The 21,223-nt window shown below is 42.3% G+C and overlaps 3 protein-coding genes and 1 long non-coding RNA gene across 6 annotated transcripts in view; 1 reads left to right on the forward strand and 3 right to left on the reverse strand.

Annotated features, from left to right (window-relative positions):
• CPT2 (carnitine palmitoyltransferase 2) overlaps positions 1-4,500 on the forward strand; it is a 63,839-nt gene extending 59,339 nt beyond the window's left edge. For all 3 annotated transcript variants that reach the window (XM_064428898.1, XM_064428900.1, XM_064428899.1), the window contains exons 4-5: positions 675-1,979; positions 2,841-4,500. In XM_064428898.1, coding sequence (XP_064284968.1) covers positions 675-1,979; positions 2,841-3,172 — 1,637 coding nt within the window. In that variant the 3' untranslated portion in view covers positions 3,173-4,500. The remainder of the gene's footprint in view (positions 1-674; positions 1,980-2,840) is intronic.
• A 353-nt stretch (positions 4,501-4,853) lies between these two features.
• Positions 4,854-11,857, reverse strand: CZIB (CXXC motif containing zinc binding protein). The gene is made up of 9 exons (XM_064428905.1): positions 11,705-11,857; positions 11,151-11,302; positions 10,813-10,896; positions 10,674-10,730; positions 9,914-9,995; positions 9,388-9,419; positions 8,882-8,959; positions 6,148-6,213; positions 4,854-5,396 (listed from the first exon to the last, which is right to left on the reverse strand). The coding sequence occupies exons 2-9, from the start codon at positions 11,154-11,156 to the stop codon at positions 5,319-5,321; spliced, it is 483 nt and encodes a 160-aa protein (XP_064284975.1). The 5' UTR covers positions 11,157-11,302; positions 11,705-11,857; the 3' UTR covers positions 4,854-5,318.
• A 71-nt stretch (positions 11,858-11,928) lies between these two features.
• Positions 11,929-13,738, reverse strand: MAGOH (mago homolog, exon junction complex subunit). The gene is made up of 5 exons (XM_064428906.1): positions 13,579-13,738; positions 13,434-13,492; positions 13,205-13,315; positions 12,822-12,904; positions 11,929-12,215 (listed from the first exon to the last, which is right to left on the reverse strand). The coding sequence occupies exons 1-5, from the start codon at positions 13,664-13,666 to the stop codon at positions 12,116-12,118; spliced, it is 441 nt and encodes a 146-aa protein (XP_064284976.1). The 5' UTR covers positions 13,667-13,738; the 3' UTR covers positions 11,929-12,115.
• Positions 13,739-20,227: 6,489 nt separating this feature from the next.
• Positions 20,228-21,172, reverse strand: LOC135304157 (uncharacterized). The gene is made up of 3 exons (XR_010365604.1): positions 20,952-21,172; positions 20,792-20,833; positions 20,228-20,661 (listed from the first exon to the last, which is right to left on the reverse strand). It is a non-coding gene; the product is annotated as an uncharacterized LOC135304157 (long non-coding RNA).
• Between the last annotated feature and the right edge of the window lie 51 nt (positions 21,173-21,223).

Genomic DNA, 21,223 nt, shown 5'->3' on the forward strand with positions numbered 1-21,223 from the left:
TATTTTTCTTTATGCCTTATAAAGACCTGTTCCACTTGAAATTGGTTTTTGAAAGTATGTAGAGTTTCTCCACCCTGGACTTTCAAGTCTGGGTTTCAAAGGCTACGTGTTGATGTCAGATGTGGTTTTTAAAACTGTAGGAGTGTTACTTACTTACCTGTAAGAACCTGTAATTAAAGTTGTAACTTAGCCCCTGGCACTACCCATTGCCTTTCTTACAGTCCAGGTAGAAGGTTCAGCCTTCTGACCTCAGCAACATGCACTCAGTGACAGAGAGTTGCAGAAATTAATAGTGTAAGAGTAGGTAAAGGCATGAAGCACTCCACATGTAAGGTGTGCACCAAAACAGAGCTGGGGAGCTGCACTGTATGTCCTGGGAGTTAAGGTTTAGCATTGAGCCATAAGGAAAACAGGGAGTTGGCCCTTGTTGCTAATGACATGGACACCCTTGACATGGATTATTCCAAACCCAGTATTTTAATGATTAGCCAACACTATCCTTCTTCATAATGGGGGTTTGGAGAAGGCTTGGGTGAATTATTTCATATGTTTGTCCTGTTTAAAGGCACTTCAGTGTGTGTGTTTCATGATCACTGTTGGGCTACATGACCCTCTTTTCTGACTCAGGAAGATGCTTTTATGTTCTGACCTCTTTCTCAACTCTCAATTTTCAGGTCCCTGGTTTGACATGTACCTAAAAGCACGTGAGCCTGTTCTTTTGAATTTTAATCCATTTATGTCTTTTAATCCTGATCCGAAATCGGAATACAACGATCAGCTCATACGAGCTACAAACATGACTGTTTCTGCCATACGTTTTATGAAGACCTTCAGGGCTGGTTACCTTGAGCCAGAGGTTTTTCACCTCAATCCAGAAAAAAGTGACACTGAGATCTTTAAAAAAATTATCCGATTTGTGCCTTCCTCAATTTCCTGGTTTGGTGCCTACATGGTCAATGCTTACCCCCTAGATATGTCTCAGTACTTCAGGCTTTTCAACTCTACACGGCTTCCTAAGCTCGACAAAGATGAGCTTTATACAGATGAAAAGGCAAAACATTTGTTAGTGTTGAGAAATGGAAATTTTTATGTGTTTGATGTTATTGATAGAGATGGAAACATGCTGAAACCCTCAGAAATACATGCACACTTGAAATACATCCTTAGTGACAACTGTCCGGCCCCGGCCTTCCCTCTTGGCTACCTCACCAGTGAAAACAGAGACACATGGGCATCGCTGAGGAAGAATCTACTGGACAATGGCAATGCAGAAGCTCTTCAGAAAGTAGACTCTGCTGTGTTTTGTTTGTGTTTAGATGATTTTCCCATTAAAGACTTGGTGCACTTGTCCCACACTATGTTGCATGGAGATGGTGCAAACCGCTGGTATGACAAATCCTTTAGTCTTATCATAACTAAGGATGGCACTGCAGGGATTAATTTTGAACATTCCTGGGGAGATGGCGTGGCTGTGCTCAGGTTCCAGAATGAGGTTTTTAAAGATAGCACCACGACACCAGCCATCAGCCCCCAGTCCCAGCCTGCTTCAGTTGACTCTTCCAGAGCAGTGCAGAAACTTGACTTTAAGCTGAACGATGCCTTAAAAGCAGGGATTACCAAAGCCAAACAGAAGTTTGATGCCACTGTAGAATCACTGTCTCTTAACATGATTCAGTTCCAAGAAGGGGGCAAGGAGCTGCTGAAGCAGAAGAAGGTGAGCCCAGATGCTGTGGCTCAGCTGGCCTTCCAGATGGCTTTCCTTCGCCAGTACGACCAGACTGTTGCCACGTACGAGTCCTGCAGCACTGCAGCTTTCAAGCACGGCCGCACAGAAACCATCCGGCCTGCCTCTGTCCACACAAAGAAATGCTCTGAAGCCTTTGTCAAGGGGCTCTCCAGACACAGCACTGAGGAGCTGCAGAATCTGATAGTGGAGTGCTCCAAGTACCACGGCCGCTTGACGAAAGAGGCTGCTATGGGTAAGTAGGAATGCATCAAACACTCATTTTGCACTAAAATGTCTGGTAAGGTTGCTGTAATTATTTACAACTCAATATTTTAATGCTGATGGACATCTAATGTAAACTTGACAAAAACACCAGCAGAAAGCTGCAGTTTAAAGTACATTGCCTCATTCTCACTCATTTCTTGATAGAGAGGAGTGCCTCTGTGCTTCCCACAGCACCTTTCATGTATTGAGAAATTTTTATACTTTAGTTTTTGTCCTTACAGCAGCCGGGACTATTTGAAGATTTACTTAGTGTGTGTTGAACAAGAACTTTGGCTTAAGTCTGAGAAGGTACTGTCTTACCTCTGCAGGAGATAAAGACTTTAACAACTTCCAAATCGAACTCATTTTTTGGCCTTGCTACTCCTGGCATTTTTGTAAATGCTTTCTTTTGAACTGTCCTTCCCAGGAGCATTAAAATTGACAGCAGTAAAACTGACGGTTGTATATTATCCCATAGAGTCTAAAATTTGCCTTCTTTTGTTGGTGCAAGATGCTTTTCCTCTTTAGATTTGTAAATTGTAGGGGAGGCTTTTTCTGCATTAAACAACTCGGCTATGTTCAGGTAAATAGTTAATCAAAGAATGTGATGTATTATTAAAATTATCTGTTAACACTGCATTTTTGTGTACTCTCCTGCTCCTGTTGAGCCTTGCAGTAAAACAAGCAGGCCCCATTCTCCTAGGACATGGGCATGAAAAGCCTGAAAAATATTTCCTGTCAGTACAAAAATAAACTCCAGTTCTACAGACCTCCTCTTTTGTGGCCGAGGTGGGTTTACTTCCCGCAGAAGTCAGGCACCTGTCTCACCCCTGCTGCTTTCTTTCTGCAGGCCAGGGCTTTGACCGGCACCTCTTCAGCCTGCGCTACCTGGCCTTATCCAAGGGGCTGGCGCTGCCGGAGTTCTATCAAGACCAAGCCTACGCTCGCCTCAATCACAACATCATTTCCACCAGCACCTTGGTGAGCCCGGCTGTGCAGCTAGGAGGGTTTGGCCCCGTGGTGTCTGATGGCTTTGGAGTAGGGTATCAGGTGCAAGATGACTGGATAGGTTGTAATGTTTCCTCTTACCCAGCTAGGAATGGTAAAGAATACCTTGAGTGTATATACAAGTCACTAGAAGATATCTTTAATGTTTTAAAGGGTAAGAAAATTGGGAGTTAGACATAAAGACATTGGAACACTTTACAGTTGCAGAACAAAATGCAGATGATGTCTAACTGACATACTAATCAGTGTTCAACATGGATGAGACTGCCCAGCCTAACTGGGTTCATGTGTCATCACTGAACTTGAATACTGTTAAATTCACTAGGAAATTTCTAGCTATTTCAGAGAAATCAATTACAGACCTTGAATGCATTTCAGGAAATACAGACATTAACTACATCAAATGAAGTAACAGATCCATGTGTTCTTAAAACACATAATCTAAAATAGGCATTTTTATTGAGTTAATGAACTTGGAACACCTGTGTTCCATGAATGTTTGGACAGACTACAGTACTGTGATACCACTCTTGAACTGTTTGGTTTTAAAAAAAATACATGCAATAATTTTAAACATGGAAGAGTGGTTCCATTTGCACTCTTGCAGTAAGCTTGCTTACTAACTTATCTCTTTAAACTTGAATTTATATCAGAACTGATTGTGCCTCAACTGCTTGAAGCCTTTCCACTATAACAGCTTTTAGAGACACAAAAAATGAAGTGGGAGGCTTTAAGAAACCTGCAGTCACCAACTAGGTTGTTAAACTGACTGAAACGACTGTATTTTAATAAAGCTGCCAATTAATAACCACAAAATTCTTTTATTGCCATATCTAAATCATACAGCACGGGGAGACCCTTTATCAATAGCTCATGTTCCTTAAAAAGGTTGGAAAGAAAACTGCTGCAAGCATTCTGCACTCTGTCTGGTATATAGATCTTTAATTCCTCCCTTTTACCCTCTTGATTTCCACTCTTTTTCTTCTGGGAGGCCAAGTCTTTCTGTGGAGCTGAATTGCACAGTGGTTTTGGCTTCTGTGATCTGTGTAAGACTGATGCAGCTCATGTCCCACTGGCATGGACAACCAAATGTATCAGCAGAACAGGAAAGTCTGAGCATATTGGTTGGACGTGAAAGATCAGGTTGAGAGGCCCAGAAACTACTTCCCTTTGCTCTTCCTTTGGGTATCTCAGCTTCCAGGTTCTCCCAGGGTCTTTTTCATTTAGCACAGTAAGTGTAAGCAATACCCTGTCCTGGAAGTATGAAATAAAAGTGCTAGCAGGGGAAAGCCTTTCATTTGTAAGCCTGAAGGTTTTGCTCTTGTAATGTTCTAGAGTTTGCAGCTGAAAAGCAGTATTTTAAAACTGACTTGAAAATGTAGCATGATTGGTTTTGTTCATTTAAACAAAGAAGGAAGGTGATAATTTGGGAAGATGCAGGAAATAGCATATCAGGAAACAATTACCAGACCAAAAGTCTGAATAAAATTCACTAAAGACTGGCTGGGCTTTTTTATTTTCTTTTTTGGGTTTGTTTGGTGGGGTGTTTTTGTTTTGTTTTGAAACATAAGAACAGCTGGCAAGATGGTGAATGCACTCGCCAAGGGGTACTAAGTCTGTCTTCACCCAAAAATGAACTTTACTTAATGATACACTTGGAAAGATACCCTGCTTTTCAGAGGACTGTAACTGTGTAAATGTCAGCAGCAGTCAAGCTTAGTAAGTATTCTCAGGAAACTCACCTCAGTCTTTACCTGAAGTGGCAGAAAGCTGCTTAAAGGTGTAGCTGTTCCCTTGAAGAGTTAACAGAGTGCCTTTACTAGTGCTTGTAGCCATTTCCTCATGACAGGAGTGGTGAGTGGGAAGACTTTATTTGCTTATGTTAGACAATCAAATGTAGGTACTTCCTGGTGACCAACTCTGAAAACCTTTAAGGCTGTAAGTTGTGTAAGCAGTTACTCAATGCATTAGCTAAGCCACAGTCCACCACAACCACGTAATTCCCAAACCCCACAGCATTAAGGACACGGCACAGTTCAGTCAATATGTACTATTTTCAGTTTGTACTGAGGCCATCTCCAAGTGCTCCATGGGAAATATTTTATTGGGGCATGCTGGGGACAGAAAGTACAACTCAGTGATGTTGGTCAAAGGTTGAACTCAATCTTGGAGATCATTTCCAACCTAAATGATTCTGTGAACTTAGGTTTCCATTTCTGAAGTGTGGCCATGTAAAAAAGTAACTCCAAGGAAGCTGTGTATGTGATGTTTACAGCTCCTCCATCAATAACCATGTCATAATTTGTTAGGAGTATGAACTTCAGCATTTTACAAATTTATGGGTAACTTCATAGATTCCAACAGACTCCTTTGTTTTTTCATCATAGTCATTCCAATCCTGTAGGAAATAAGATTTCACAGTGTTAGTCACAGAGAACAGAATGCACACAGACTGGAATTCAAACTGGAACTAAATGTTACTCAAAGTTTGGGTCTTAGATATCTGTAGAAAGTTAAATTTTAACAGGTGAGAGTAGCAAGATCACTAACCTGAAATTAAATGAGCTTCAGTCTCAGTGTTTTTATATATGTATATTGCTGGGGTTTGTTTTCTTATGTAGTTCCCAGCCTGTATTGGACAAACAGCAGCCATGGCAGGTGAAAGGATTATCTATCATTGACAATACCCTGGTCAGGTGGGTAAGCAGACAAGCAGATCCCTGCCAAGTAGGATACCAGGGAACAGATGTGACCTTGAGATTCCTGCTCACACCCAAGAAGATTTGCAGTGCTGGTGTCATTATCCTGAGCTTTGAAGGACAGTGTATATATTACTTTTTAACCTCTCTGTGCACAGGACAGTGGGCAGGGATCTTCCTAAACAGCCATTTAGTATTCCAGATTCTTGGTCTCTGGAGTTCTTGAGTGACTTAAATCTTTGTCAGCTGCTAGGTTAACAAATCCATACTTCTAAAAGGACACTGTTAGTAATGCTAGTTGTTTATACTTGATTCAGTTTCTCTCTCCATTTGTGGCCTTCCTGTGGCTACAGGAAGAGCAAAACCAGTCTAGGGTGTGTATTTTGGAGTAGTGACATGGGGAAAGCAAGCTAGGTAAGTAGTTTTGCTAGTGAAACTAAGACAACATACCTTTTCTAACAAGTTGATGTCATTGAAAGGTGTGCCAGATTCTGCGCCTTCAGCAGCAAACCCTGCCTGCAAACACATTTGCAGAAAGGTGTTTAAATTACATTGTACTGACAAAATAACACATATGATCACTGAAACATCTAGAGAAGGTAGCTCAGCACAAAAATGTATTGTATTTCTTTTAAATTAGGCAGAAAGAATGGGCAAGCTCTTTCCTAGTTAGGGGTCCTAAGGTTGGGACCCTGCTTGTGCATTGGGAAAATTCAGTCCAAGGAACCAGAGTAAAATGGGGGAACACTGCTCCTCTATTTTTCCCAGCAAAAAAAAACATTTCCAACTATTCTAGATAACGTTAAAGCTTAGTTTCTAAGTTTATGTAGCAGCATCCAATTACTGTTAATAGCTTTGTGTTCAGTGTCCACACAGGCATAACAGCTTCATAATACATTGCAAGGAGAGTCATTGAAAATGTGTAAGAAAGCTAATAATTCTGGCTTGAATACTGGAATCCAAGACACTCTAGAGAAGGAGCAGCTTGTATTGGATTTAGGTACACAAGTGACAAGCAAGCTTCATGTGTAAGGAGGATCAGCTGGCTGAGTGAACAGATTAGAATCCCAAACAAGCACCTCACAGGCACTTCCTCACTGCCTTCACTGTTGCTGTTTTTAAAGAGTGGAGGAAGGACAGCTCTAGGAAGGTGCTGTGGTTTATCTTCCATAGGAACACCTCTCTCACTTTAGGGTTCACAGTTTCCAAGCTGTACAGTAAGATTTACTAATTTTAAAAGTACATTTAAAAATCCCAGCCACTTCTGTAGCATGCAGGAAGGTTTCTTACACTGTCAATTCGAACTACACAATTTTATTAACAAGTGGCTAAAAATCAAAGGTAGCTTCTTCCTGGTTTTCTGCAAGGGATCTACACTTGCATTTTGGATAAAGAAATCCCCACTAATGCTAGTCAGACATTTAGCTGCAAGAATGTGCGAAGTAACCACAAGACTTTAAAATATTTGGGGATTTCAGTGGAAGGTTAAGCACTTGGGAGTTAAGTAAACCACAGAGTGTGGAAGATCTAACAAATCTAACAACAGGAGAGGGCTCTGCAGGGCACAGTGGCCTTTCAGTAAATGTCAAAAGCCCACGTCAAGGGAACTGCTGGGGTGGAGAGGAAGATCTGCATTGTGGGTCAAAACTGAGTATAGAACAAACACCAGAAAAATCAAAGGAGCCCTGCTTTTGCCACATGGAGCCATTCACCAGCCCTGTGACTGCAACTGCAACTTCTGTCCTAGGTCTAAAATGAGGGTTTGTATCAGAGAAACAAAGGATACTTTCTCCTCTCTAACACTCAGATGTTTTGTGGTGGTGGTTGGGTTTGTTGGGTTTTTTTTGATAACTACTATAATTTAAATAAGACATGCAAGCATTAAGCCACCTTAAATTGACTCCAGGTGTGGTTGTATTACATGTACCAAAAAAATACAGAGAAAATACAGTGATTATATGGCCACATGCCATGTTCAGTGCTAATCAAAATGAGGCCTAGGGTTGTGCAGAAGCCAGGCTGGCTAGGATCATGCCAAGTATAAAGCAGTTGACAAAATTGTTTGGAACTGCAGAAGTCACTTGAGCATCAGAAAGCTCTCATTTACTGATTTAGGCATCCAAAAATTCACTGAAATATCTCTTCAGGGATTCAAGTACTCTCCAGTCAAGTGCACCAAACTCAGAATATTAAATTAAAACTTTTGTTACAGCTGTGAAGTATTTGCTCTGTAAATAAAATTGACAGCTAGGATGCAGAGCTATAAAGATCTCCTAAGTCTGGTTGCAAAGCTTTCAAGCAGGAATAAACTAATGACCATTATGGAAAAAAGGAATAACCATTCATCAAAAAGATGGACTTCACTTAAATAAAGACCTCCCCCAGCACACTGCAGCAGCGATTCTATTTATATCAAATTCTTTGTAGGATCAGCTTTTTTGGGCTGTTTCTTAGCACAGCATCCCAGTCTGAGAGAAGGATAAGACAGGTTTATATTTGTCAGTCTATTTACACCTAATCCGACTGGAATAATAGGTTAAAAATAGCAGGGAGTTAAGTGGCATAGAGCATGATCAGGCACAAGAGATGAGTCACTGCAGACTGGCCCTGAAGAATCCTTTCACTCTGAACCTTGAGGTGTGCTTTGCACCAGCCTGTAACTGCCAGTGATCTTCAACCTTTGTCTGCTCAAGCTGCAAATGGAAAAATGCCAGTGTTCATCTCCTTTGGCTCTGGCAATGTCAACCCCAAGGAAAATCTGTTTTTTAAAGGACACTGAGGTGTTCATGAGCTCTGTAACGCATCAAGGGGTAAGTGGTGCTCTGTCTAATGCTGCACTTTTCCTTTGGGAAAGACTCTCTTTTGCAATGACCTGAGCAGTGAAGACCTCTCAGATGAATTCAGATTAACAGTGAGTCACCTGTGAGGCAGGTTAAGTACGACTCCAGGGTGTGCTGAGCTCTGGATTTTACTGGCACAGAGAATACCAGTTGTTTGTGTTAGCTCTTGGCAAATGTTTGGTTTGGTTTTTTTCTTGAGTCAAGTGAAATAAAACAAGGAACTGTGGAAGGATGGGAATCTGGGAAGGTCTAAGATGTTCCAGAACCATTTCAAATAGTGTTTATTTTACCACTCTGGAAGAAGTGCTTTTAAAAACAGAAACAAATCACAAATAAGAACTCACCTGTGGTTGAAAGTCAACTGGTTCCAGACCTCGGCATTCAAACTCCACAATTGTTTTGAATTTCTCGCTGTCTTCAGCCTGTGATTGAGTCAGAAAACCATTAGTTTCCATCTAATAGAGACAGTGCCAAGCCTTAGTCTAGGAATGGATTGCTCTAAAGGCAGCACTGTCATCTCTGATGCCCCTGGTGACAGCAGAATCCTAGGGCTCATTTCATAGGTGGTCACTAACTAGAATTTCTTAATCTGCCAGGAAGCCTTCAAAAGGAAACCTGGAGGGGTATAATATAATCAACTCTCATTTGAGTGATACAGTTCTGTGTTGGCTTTTGAAATGTATCAAATTATTCTACACTTGGTGCTATAAAGAAGTCTACAAGACAATTTCTGCCCAGGGACCAGACCAGTTTTTGATGTTCTTGAAGGAGGGTGATAAAGCAAAAACTCAAAATACTGTTAATGCTTGTTTATCTTTCACTTGTTACATAGAAGAGGAAACAAACTTACATTGTAAGGCTTGATTGTCTGACTTAAAATATCTAAAACAAAAAAAAATTATACAAGTGAGTGGCACTATGTCAAGTGAGTGGCACTATGTCTTCAGTTTTATTTAGCACAAACCAATCATCAGAATCTTCTTTCATAGCAATTTCCTTATACAAAGCAAATGAAATGCAAGAAATGCAAGGTTTTCCTACAGCTTTTCTCTTTGAAAAGTAGAATTCAATTTTTCTCCCTTCTCCTGAGAAGTTTACACTGCACCATTTTTCCATACCAATGCCCAAAAGATTTGCATGCTTTTGTAAAACAACAATTCAGATGAGTTTTGTTCATGCAGAAGGCTGGACTCACCAGGAGGCTTTGCTGTCTCCCTGAACGGGATGTCCAGAATGTGCCTGTTGGCAACTCAAGCACCAGTGCACAAGGGCAGAAATCCCTGGTGAAAGCTCTTTACAAAAGGTGTCAAGCAAAAATGGGGACTGAAAGAGAAGCTGTGAAATGGATGATGCCTGGCCAGTGTCCGAGCACGTACCGATGGAGTTCTCCCTGGAGCACAGCTTGCACTTCTGCACCATCGTGGCGCTCCCTCGGCCGCCTTTCAGGGGAGCACTGTCCTAGAATCCATCACAAGAGGGACATTTTTAACCAAAGGTAAGGTAGTTTTTACAACAACCTTTAGCTTTTTAAAAATACTGCAACAAGGCAGCTTTTTTTTAACTACAGAGATTAATAATTTAACAAGCTGCGATTATTGAAGAAAAATTCTGTTCCAGACTTTAAATAGCCAATAACGGGTATTTGTGTCTTATCCATATAGGCACGCTCTACTAATTCTTCAAAATACATTCTTACCATTCAGCTGCATGCAACAAAAAGGGATGATTATTGCTAAGAACAGGCAAATATCCCTGACAAATTTTATCCTGCTTTTTCAGCTTCCAAATGCTCATTTAACATGCTTAAATCATCTTGATTTACCTAACCTTCTCCAAAAGGATTCCATCAGCATCAGAGAAATAGGCTACAGAGAAATATGTATTTACAGAAATGTTTTTAAAACAGATGTTAATACTTTGTTAGCAATGGTCACCATTCAAATGGCACCTGCCAATTAACAGTCTCCAAATATTTATCTTAATATGTAACATTACAATTTTCTAAATTCATATAGCTATTAAAAAACGATCTCGTCTAGAGGGTAAGCTGTCACATCCTTGATACGGATACGTGCGTAAGAGGCAGGTTTGTGTTCTCATTTCTGCTCAGCGGTAGGTTACGAGGGGCACACGCACCATCAGCCGCAGGTACTGCCACTTTTCGGAGACTTCACCGCAGTTCCCACATTTCAGCTGGAGAACACAAATCGCAAGTTTGAAAGCTGTCAGTAATCAGGGACGTGCGCCGCTGCCGGCCCCGCTCCCGGCCCCGCACCTTGAGGTACCATCGGAAGTCCTCGCCCTCGGCCCGCAGCCGGGTGATGTTCTCCAGCGTGGCGCGGAGCTGCAGCCCGATCCTCTGCAAGGCAAGCGGCGGAGCGGCGTCAGCCCCGGCCGCGACTCACCCCGCTACCGCCACGGCCCGCGGGGCTCCGGCCACGGCTCACCCCTGTCCCCACGGCCCGCGGGGCTCCGGCCACGGCTCACCCCTGTCCCCACGGCTCGCGGGGCTCCGGCCACGGCTCACCCCTGTCCCCACGGCCCGCGGGGCTCCGGCCACGGCTCACCCCTGTCCCCGCGGCCCGCGGGGCTCCGGCCGAGGCTCTCACCTACCCCCATGGCCGCGCGGATTCCGGGCTGTTCCCCGTGCCCTCAGCCAAGATGGCGCCCCCACGCTCCCTGCCCGGCAGGGCCGGCGCGAAGCCGCGTCTGCCCTCAGCCAAGATGGCGGCCGCCACCGCCCCGCGCGCGGGAGCGGGAGGTGCCTGTGAGGAGGGGAGGAAAAGCGGGAGACACCGTTTTCAACATTACACATAAATCAATCACTTTTTTGAATTTTTTTTTTTTTTTAAGTCGCAGCGTCTTCTTACAGAGCAGACGTGTTAAGAGAAAGCAAAAGCGCGGTTTGGCAGCACTGCCATGGGGTGCGCCCTCAGGGCCTGTGGAGACCCCTCAAAGTCTTTTAACGAATGCTGCACACAGATCTGCTAGCCTAGAAGTAAACTAAATATATTCTAGTTTCCTTTTCAGCTTCTCTGAAGCTGAACAGGATGGTCAGTGAAGATCCGGGATGGCTCCTGGGTGGCCTGCTGTTTGTCCCTGCTCTGGAGGCAAGCGGGTAACCCCGGCCTGGGACGAAGGTGACATGTGTCTGCTGTAAGATTTACCTGTGCAGAGTCAGATGTCGTCCTTGGCTGGCCAACAGAATGCACAGCTCAGGACAGTAACAAAAGTTTGCCTTGACAACTGGCAAAGTTTCATTTCACAGAGCCAGGCTTCATTCCTTTTTCCACTGCCGTGTAGAGAAGTAGTGTGTGGGTGATCCAAGTGAAGTGACACTCTGAATGCACCGTTATAAGAGAAGTATTAGAAGTCAGTCTCTCACCACAGCTTAAAAATTAAAAACGCAAATCTTACCCTTTTATTGAGTCACTGACAGTTTGTAACAACAACAAAATAACAATCAAAAAAATAATCTGAAGTACAAAAACCTTTCAGAAACAATGAAGAACTGGAACAGGATCCTCCCTTCCCATCTCTACTGCTAACATTGCAACAGAAACTTCAGTTTGTCTGATTTAAATTGGCTTAATCTTGAAGTGGAGTCCAATAAGACTGAAGACGAGACATTTAAGGTCTTGGACCAGGTAGTAGAATACTCTCAAGCCCTCTGGATCTCTGCAGTTCACAACAGAAGGAAGAAAGGGGGAAAAAAAATTAAAAGATTTTAAAAAATGTTAGACCGATGCTCTTAAAGAACAGGCTACAGAACTAATGTATTAAAAAAACCCCAAAGCCTATATGGGGACTTTTTAGATGTCATCTTAGACATTAACAATTTGTTTCATTCTACACTGACTGATTAAATATTCTGTACTCCAACTGTGAACCTTTCAAGTTTTTACAAAATATGCATTTTTACCATGAAAACAAGTATCAACAGCACTTAGGATTTTACCCCCCACAACAGTCAGTCTTTTCAGCTTAGGTGAAATCCAGGTATCTTGATTCTCCCAAAGAAACTGGCACAAACAGGCCAATGGCAGCTCAGACTCTGTGTGTGGCTCCTACAGCAGGGTTTGCTTTCAGTGAATTTGGGAACACAGCCTGTAATGCCACAGACTAAAGGCATTTGGCACATTGTGCTGCAACACAGAGCACTGGTGCCCCCAGGAGCCAATTCATACTTTGAAATTACATAAAATACATGTACCAAATAATCAGAAAGTTCTAACACAGATTGGTAAATAGAAACAAGGGCAGAATAAAAAGCAGAGTACGTACTTAGACTGATTTACATCAATGAGGGAACCGATTTTTGACGTGGTAAAGGAGATGTGCTCGTCACCAATTACTATCTCGAGCTCCTGAAAAGTAAAAGGTTATAAGAACTCACTGCTTTATGGTACCAGTTACAGAAATACTTCAGTACTGTGATGGTTTTCATTACAAAATTCTACTACAAAGATATCAAATGCAGCAGGTCTGTGGATCATATTAGCTTCCACAGCTACACTACCATTGAAGCATTACTCAGGTTTTCAAGCAGTATTTTTTTCCCTTTGAGCTGGCAAAAATACTGGCTTGAAAAAAAAGTTTAGTTATGCTTCCAAGGAGCTAACATACGAAAATTAAAGAGCAATTAGAAGAGACACTATGCACCGTACCTGTCGGCCCACTCTGTCAGGAGGAGGCCACAGAGCATCATCTTCTTTCGTGATTTCACTGTCGTCGATTATTCTCTTCAGCTCTTCCATCACACTCTTGTGCACATAAGCCTGGACGCAACATTCCGGCAGAGAAATAAATACAGCCCTGCCCACAGCGCCCCGGCAATGCCGCCCAACCCACAGTCCCCCAGGCTGGCACAGCCGCCCCCAGCCGCGCTGCCCTCACCTCCTTTCGGATCATCACATCGTTCTTGTAGTTGCTGTTGTTGGCGTAGCGCAGCTTCCCTGTGGGGAGAGGCCGCGCATTAAACCGCGCCGGGGGCTCCGCGGCCCGGCAGCCCGCCTGCCCCGGCCCCCTGCCCCGCTCTCACCGTCAGGCCGGAATTCGAACTCGAGGAACTCGTGTCCGAATTTCCCCTTGTGCCCCACGTAGTATCGGAGGTAGAAATCGCTCGCCATGGCCCTGCAGAGAGGATCTACGTCAGCAGAAGGAAGCGGAGCCGGCGCTGCTCGCTCGGAGCGGCCGCGGCCGCCCCCTGGCGGGCCGGGGTGGAGGCTGCCCGTGAGGGGCAGCTCGGGCCCGTGAGGGGCAGCCCCGGCACCGGGCCGGCCCCCGGGCGGGACACAGCCTCGGGACAGCTGGCGAGAGCCACAGCGACACGAGACGGTGCCAGGTGAGGCCTGGCCGCCCCTCTGCTGCTCCCAGGGCAGAGTGCCAGCCCTCGGTGAGGGAGCAGTTACTCGCTGGTTACTCATAAGATAGCGTTCTAGTGATTCTTAGTCATAGCAGTGGAAGAGGTGATGTGTGGGTCGCCATTTGTGATGGGCACTGATGGTTGCATTCAGTGCTGCTACAAGAACTTGAGTTACGCTTAGTTATGCTTCACTTCTTCCAAGTTAGAAGGGGCCCACCAAAACCATCAGATATATATTTTGATACAGTGCCTACCCAAGGATTGAACCCTTGAGGTTGGCATTATCAGCCCCATCCGCTCCGCACTGGGCTGTTCCCACAGGAGGTGGGGAACATCCACCGGAGCGCTGGTCCCAGAGCTGGTGATGAGTTAATCCCAGAGGCATTTCCTGACCTCTTTTCTGCACAGACGGAACAAACACCACGCATTTATGATTTTTGAGCAAAATTAACTACAAGGGGATAAGCTTTTGTCTTCTGAAGCAGTGTGGTGCCTCACTGGGACTGGTGTGTTGAGATCCCTCATGGCAGGTGGCCTGAGGTTTGGGAGTGAATGCACTGGGGGTGAATCCTGCCCTTTTCTGCTTTGGGAGCTGCTGAAACAACATAGCCAGAGACACATCCTTTCCTAAAATATTCCCTTCTGGAAGGGAAACTCAGAAACAGGGTATCTCTTGTGCTCACCACTAGATGGGACATTTTTTACTGAGGACACAGGAGGGGGGAGGGTGGTTTGCACTGTGGTGGTGTTGGAAATGGCCTTGCACTGATGAGCATGATTTCATTCACATGGTGCTGCCTCACATCCCACTGCAGGGCTAATGGAGTTCTCTCTGCTTTCCTTAGAGTTATAGCAGGGCTAAATCAGGCAATATTTACTCTTATTCATTGTTTTTTACAGCTTTGTGCTTGAATACTCAGTTGCATTCTGCATTCTTTAGGAATGTCCACTCTAGAAAAGTTGTTTCTTTAGTAGGAGAGTCCTACTGATACAGAAATAGCCAACCTGATGCTTTATAACATCTGCAGGTACTTCAAAGAAATTAAAACATAACCTTAAAAATGTAACATTTGTATTTATACCAGACTGAAGGATTTTTGGCAGAATTATTACCCTTACTTTGTGAATTTGGCTGTCCAATCTAAAGGTAATACCATCTACTGTCTGATTTGTCCCCATGTTCAGAGGTTTGGTTTTGTTTGGTTTGGGGATTTTTTGGTGAGAGAATTACTCCACTGTAATTGTCTAAATTGTTTATAAGCCTTTTCAGGAATATCAGTGCTTAATGTAAATTTATTTAAATTACTGTGTTGGAAGGAAGAGCAAACTGGCATAGGAGTTATTCCAAGAACCTGCATTTTAATTCCTTCTGGAGGTGTCAGCTGTCTTTGAGTTCTCTATATTAGTTCTAACATTTTATGATAAACACATACTATATATAGGTGAGGTAAAAATGTTTTTTTGCTGTGTGTATATTATGTTTTTTGTCCAAGTGAAATAACGATCACGTTTGATGGCAATACAATGGGTAAAGGATTGCTGCCAGTGTTGTTTGGGTTATCTTGACACATTTACAATCCCAAACATGCTCTGCTTGAATGCATTGGCTTAAGGATGTGTTTGTGAAAGGCATAAATGTGTGCATTGTAGTTCTATTCATTTTGCATGTGTAAACAGTGGTTCTTCTGCCTCTGAAGAAAATATCTCTATAAACACACATTTTTAGCATTATTTTGCATATGATAGAAGGATTGTAATGTAACAATGTGCATATGGAATCTTAATACTGGTACTGGTTTATGATGGGTTTGGGTTAGGGTTTTTTGTTTGTTTGGTTTTGAATAGCAAAATGTACATGATTTTCTCCTCTGACCTATGGGGAGTGGGTATCTGTGGGACTTGGAAAAGTGGGAGAAATCAGATGAACATGCTCTGAATACTTCTATTTATTTGGGTTTTTTTCTCATGTCAATAAAAGAGCAGATGGCTTGAATGAATCAACCTGCTTTGGATCCATAATTTCAGTTGGTTTAAGATTGCAAGATTTGTGATTGTTTCTTGAAATAGTTGTTATTTCTGCTATTTTATTCTCTTCACTAAAAATGTTGAACGCTTTGGAGAACTGGGTGACAGAAATTTTTTTTCACAGATTGCAAATAAATCAGGTTGTTTTCTGATATTTTTCCATGTCTGTAACTTGTGAAACTGTGTTCCAAACATAGAGAATTTTATACAACTCTTTTTCCTTGTATTTGCAGAGGCTTTAATTCTTACTGATTTCCCTATCAAAGAAACTACTTTGGCTGGGGAAAGTTAAGACAATATAATATCTGAAAGTTAAAAAATCCCTAAAATACTTCTTTAAAATGTATTCCATAGCATTTAATGCACTCCATGGTGTGGATCTTGGCTTTGCACGTAGATCCTTGTTAATCCTGCGTTATTTACTTGCTGGGAAGAGAATTTAGTTTTGTTTTTGAAGGATGTGAATTCCTTTGCCTCTGCATTGTGCGAGAGATAATGAGTGTGAAGATGCAGCTGAGTCAGCAGTGTGCCGTGGCTGCCGAGACAAACTGGGGGGTGCTCTGTTAACCCAGGCTTTGCACTTCAATGCACTATTTACCAGAGTTTGCACTTTGAAACTGCAGTACGGATAAGTTCATCTGCTCGGTTAAAATACACTCTGTGAGAAGGAACATTTGTTGCTTTGGTGCCAAGTAAAACAATTTTATTGCTGTGAGGTGAGGCTCTCCCCACAGGGCTGTGCTGCTGTGGCTGGTATCGACTGCCAGGCTCTGTTTGCTCTCACTGCTCGTGACTTAGGAAACAAAAATGGCCTCTATTGACTTCTGTATTAGAACCAAATCCTAAGCCTAGCATGGACTCCTGGGTGTAAATGAGTGCCTGAAAAGGAGAAAGATTTGTGGAAATTAATTGAAAGCAGGACTGGGAGGGTCTGTCATTGTTGCTGTGTTCATCCCTCTGCCCTCAGACAAGATCAGCTCTCCCTTGGGAATATTTGTGTGAGTTTTAAGGAAGCTTTTTGGTTTTGATAGATTTTGATTTCCTGCTTTCTCTACGGATCATTTTTGTGTCAAATGCAAGTTTAAAATGTAATTGAATTTCTCATATAAAAAGTCAGCCCCCATCTGAGTCTGCTGGGTTTGGCAAGGCTGGAAGTTGGGGTGCAGTGGTGAGAACTGAGAAAAGTATCTGGGCTCCAGTTCTGGTGAATCCAACTCTTTAGAGATTATTGCCACAAATAACTTAGGAAAACAAATATGACTTATTGAAATGGTTCATTTGTTTTTTATAGTAGAACTGTGTCTTGAACTTACACAAAATAGGATCTGCTCTTCTTTAAAAATAGATGTGTGTTAATTCTCACTTCAGAATTTTACAGAGATAGTTATGAGGGCTGACGTGGGGGAGCCTGTCTCCAGTGGCTGCTTCTGAGGAAGAATCTGTACATTTAGACTGAAATTAACCTATGTGAATTGTCCTCTAAGCAGTTTCCCAAAAACTACGTAAGAAAGAGGTATTTGATGTCACTGCATGTTTCAGGCTCTTCATTTTGCCATCAGCCAAGTGCTGTATTCCAGTCCTGGATTTCTGTGTAAACTGATTTTATTTAAACAAATCTGCCTAACTCTTAAAGGTTTCCCTGGTGGCAGGGAGTGAGCACAGGTATTTATTTATTCAGCCTTCAGCCCATGACCTTCCAGTAGAGGTGGGTTATGTCTCTATAAATGTGGAAATGAACAAAGGAGTGTGGGACATTTTACCTCCTTGATTGGAGGGACATCCTGATTATGCTGAGTTGCTACAAAAAACTTTGCTTCCATGCGGCCTTGCTTTACCTTCAATAAACATTTTTCTATTTTTTTTAATTTGAAATGCTTTACCAAGTTTGTTTGTTTGTTTAAATCCAAGCTCTGACAGAACCTTCTGACACAGCAGAATTTCACAAGCTTTGCAGAGGTGAGAGACCTGGGGCGGTGCTTTTATAATAGAAACTTTTAGATTTTACCTTTAGGCATGCTTAGGCTGCTCTAAGTGGGCCTCATGTTCTCTGCTACACTTTGACAAAAAGTTAAATAGAATTTTATTTATTTCTAACATTTTTACCTGTGTACTTTTAAATTGGTTTTGCTTTTTTTTCAGCCTTATCATCTCTAACACACTAGTTTTTCCAATGTATTTGATTCCAATATTTGAATTTTTTCCTTTCCCTTATTCTATAAAGAAAGAAGCTTGTGTAGGAAGTGAGGAAAAACAAGCATAAGGCTTCATTAGTAAAAAGGGAAACACCTGAGGCACATCTGCCTTCTCACACAAGATTTCCAGCTTTGCTTGTCCCCTGCACGCATCACTCTCCAATCTTGTCATTTGAAAACTTTGTCAAGAAAAATACATTGCTTTCCTTTTACATAGCTAATTGTGCCTTCCAGCAGGCTTTGATCTGCTGGGTGCAGGAGTCCCATCCATTTCCTGTGCAATCCTTATTTTCTAAAGCCTTCTACAGTTCTGAGGGATCCCAAGTGAGAAGGAAACCCTCAGCTTTCAAGAGAGCCCTTGCAGATGGACTTCATGCACAGGGGCTGTGCTGAATTCATTCAGGGTTGCCATGGCAACCCCCCCTTTTTTTTCCTTTATCCAGAGAAAGATTGTTTTATCAGTGAATGTACCTTTCCACTGTACCCCATGGCTTTTGTTCAGGGGTCTCACAGCTCTTAAAAGCAAGAGCCGGGCAGGCTCTGAAATAAGCAGTGTCACAGATCCTCGTTGCTCACTAATGCCCTTTATTCTTCAGCTCTGAGAGTACCAGCACTTAGTCTCTCCACCTCTGGGGTTTTTGGCAGAAAACTGTCCCTTCCATACTGCATGAGGCCATATAATCTCAGGTTCTGGGTTTCCAGCATTATTATTTTACAGCCAGGAGATACAATCGTCAGTCTTGATGTTCTCCTGTCCCTTTCCCCTGATCTCAGAGAGTTCTTGGTCATCTTTTTCAAGATTCTGTTTTGCTGTGCACAGTGGCTCTCCTGCCCCGAGGAGCCAGATTGGTTCTGTTCCGTGTTCATATCACTGGCAGTTTTTTAGTGATTTAAAAGTAAGAAAATAAGGGAATAGAACCAACCAAGATGAAAAGGATGATACTGGCTGTAATACACTAATCTCCTTCCAGAAGCCAGGGAGTTATTTCTCAAAATAAAGTGATTTGTCTCTCTCAAGGAATTATTCCTGACTTTCAGCCAGTCAGGATTACTCTGAGTCCATCCTGTCAAAGCACAGGGATGGTGCACGAGCAGTTCCTTACTGACAGCACTTTAACATCGAGTGGTGGGTGCCAGCTTCAGGAGTTAATATATATATTTTTATATATTTCCACACAGGCAAATGCCATTGCATATGGTTTTTTTCCTGTGTCAAATAAAAGGCCTTGCCCACAGATGGCTCTTGGGATTAAAAGGATTGGAAATAATAACACATTTCTATTTTCAGTTAATAAATGTATTTTGCCATTATCCAGCAAGCAGCAGCAGCAGCATCCATCTGTGGAACATTACTTGGGCGTTGCTTCCACAAGAGAAATATCACAGGTGAAGTTATGTTTAGGCTGTCACTACATTAATTATGTAATTATCATTAATTTACATTATGTTTTCATTTTATGGTGTTTCTAAAACAGTTTGGGTGGAGAATCCAGTAAATTGTCAAGAACTCATCACAGAAAAGGTTAATTTCAGATAATGTTTTTTGTGCTTCTGATTTTTTGAGAATAGCATACAAAATTATGTGAGTATTCTGTGTATAACCTTGGTGTTGATGTATGTTAATGGATAAAATATTCCATTAACATATGTCACTTTTAATTGTCTTCATTGTGCAGATCCTGAGCTGATACTTGTGTGTGCAGAATGCTGTGGAGGCTCAGGGCTGGGCACTCAAATTCCAGCCCAACTATCCACTCCTATTCCAGCCCCTGCCTGTGGGGTCTTTGCCCCTTGTTTTAGGGCCATGTCACAGATTTCTGATGGTACCTACAGAATCTGCTCCTGTCTTGGGCTTGGGGAAGATGTGCACAGTTTCCTTTCTGTGTGGCACAAACCTCTGATTTTGGAAGAAAAAAAGAGCTTAAATCACTTAAATCACCCAGTCACTTTGCATCCTGCAGTGGAATAAGAAAGGTCAGGCAATAATTTTTGTTCAAAAAGAAGACTTCAGTAGATGGATTAGGTTTATTTAATAGTAAAGAAAAGGTCATGGATTTTATTCTTTTATTCTCACGTAAATTGGTTTTGTAAAGTTGAAGTTGGTTTATCAGCATTTGTGTTCTATTGCTTTGTTATTTCAGTACTGGAGAAAAGGTCATCTTCTTGCTGGGTGTCTGATATTCCATGGTCCATTAAAACTGCATTATTTCTGCTGAATCTGGATTTCTTTTCTTGCATTTTTTTCTCTCTATTTCACCCACAACCTCACTTGTCCCAGGTGAACTCAGCTGCAGCTGGGTAGTTTGCCCTGCACTCTGGTAGGGAGGGCCTGCACAGGATTGTATGTGTCCTGTTGGGGTTACAGAAACATGAGTGCTGTGCTAGCCTGACAAGCCATTTAGGTTCATATAGATTTTTTTTAGGTTTTGTTCACTATTCAAGAGTTTGAAGAGGTACCCACTCTAGCATTTTTTGTAAGGGAGTGAATTGCATTCTGGCTCAAAATGAAGTGTCAGTAGAAGACAGTGACTGAGTTTTTTGCCTAGAGGAAGAAAGAAAAATGAAAATATTTTAAAATATGGAGGTCTGATGAGAAATTTATGATGTGACTCTTCTGCTAAGGAAATTGTATTTTCTGTACAGCCAGCTCATCACTGACTTGTTTGCCTTACTTCAGTTCTACTCCAGCAGTCTTTGAGATGGCCAGAGAAGAACTAAAAAAAAAAAAAAAAATTACTTCAATGTGCTCATCAAATCAGAGGTGTTAAGCCAAATGAGTGTCAGTGGGGAAAGGCTTAATTTTAGGGTAGTGGTAGAAAAGAAAGTAATCACCTTTGTCTTCCTGTGTTGTCACAGTAGTGTAAAGAAGGGGCTGGTGGAGTTGCCTTTTTATCAGAAATTACCATGCAGTTCTTTGCTCCTCTTGTTGAATGTGTGAATGTCAGCACAGTAATTACATGTGAACACAATTTTCAAACTGCCAAATATTTTTGCTTTATGCTAAGTGCTGGTACTAATGATCAGGTGCCAAAGGCTGACATGAATTCACATATAAAAAGTTATCCTCTGTATTTTTTCTTTATAGTTGTTCTGTTTCTTGTCAG

Source organism: Passer domesticus, chromosome 7 (assembly GCF_036417665.1).
Source record: "Passer domesticus isolate bPasDom1 chromosome 7, bPasDom1.hap1, whole genome shotgun sequence".
NCBI classification, from domain to species: domain Eukaryota; kingdom Metazoa; phylum Chordata; class Aves; order Passeriformes; family Passeridae; genus Passer; species Passer domesticus.

Excerpts from the sequence above, each read along its gene's own strand:
- CZIB (XM_064428905.1), bottom strand. Across the intron at positions 9,996-10,673 it reads GGCAGTACCTGCGGCTGATG|GACAGTGCTCCCCTGAAAGG; the intron begins GTGCGTGTGCCC and ends GATGGATTCTAG. Across the intron at positions 8,960-9,387 it reads AGACAATCAAGCCTTACAAT|GCTGAAGACAGCGAGAAATT; the intron begins GTAAGTTTGTTT and ends ACTCAATCACAG.
- MAGOH (XM_064428906.1), bottom strand. The coding sequence starts at position 13,666 with ATGGCGAGCGATTTCTACCTCCGATACTACGTGGGGCACAAGGGGAAA. Across the intron at positions 13,493-13,578 it reads GTTCGAATTCCGGCCTGACG|GGAAGCTGCGCTACGCCAAC; the intron begins GTGAGAGCGGGG and ends CTCTCCCCACAG. Across the intron at positions 12,905-13,204 it reads CTGACAGAGTGGGCCGACAG|GAGCTCGAGATAGTAATTGG; the intron begins GTACGGTGCATA and ends TTTACTTTTCAG.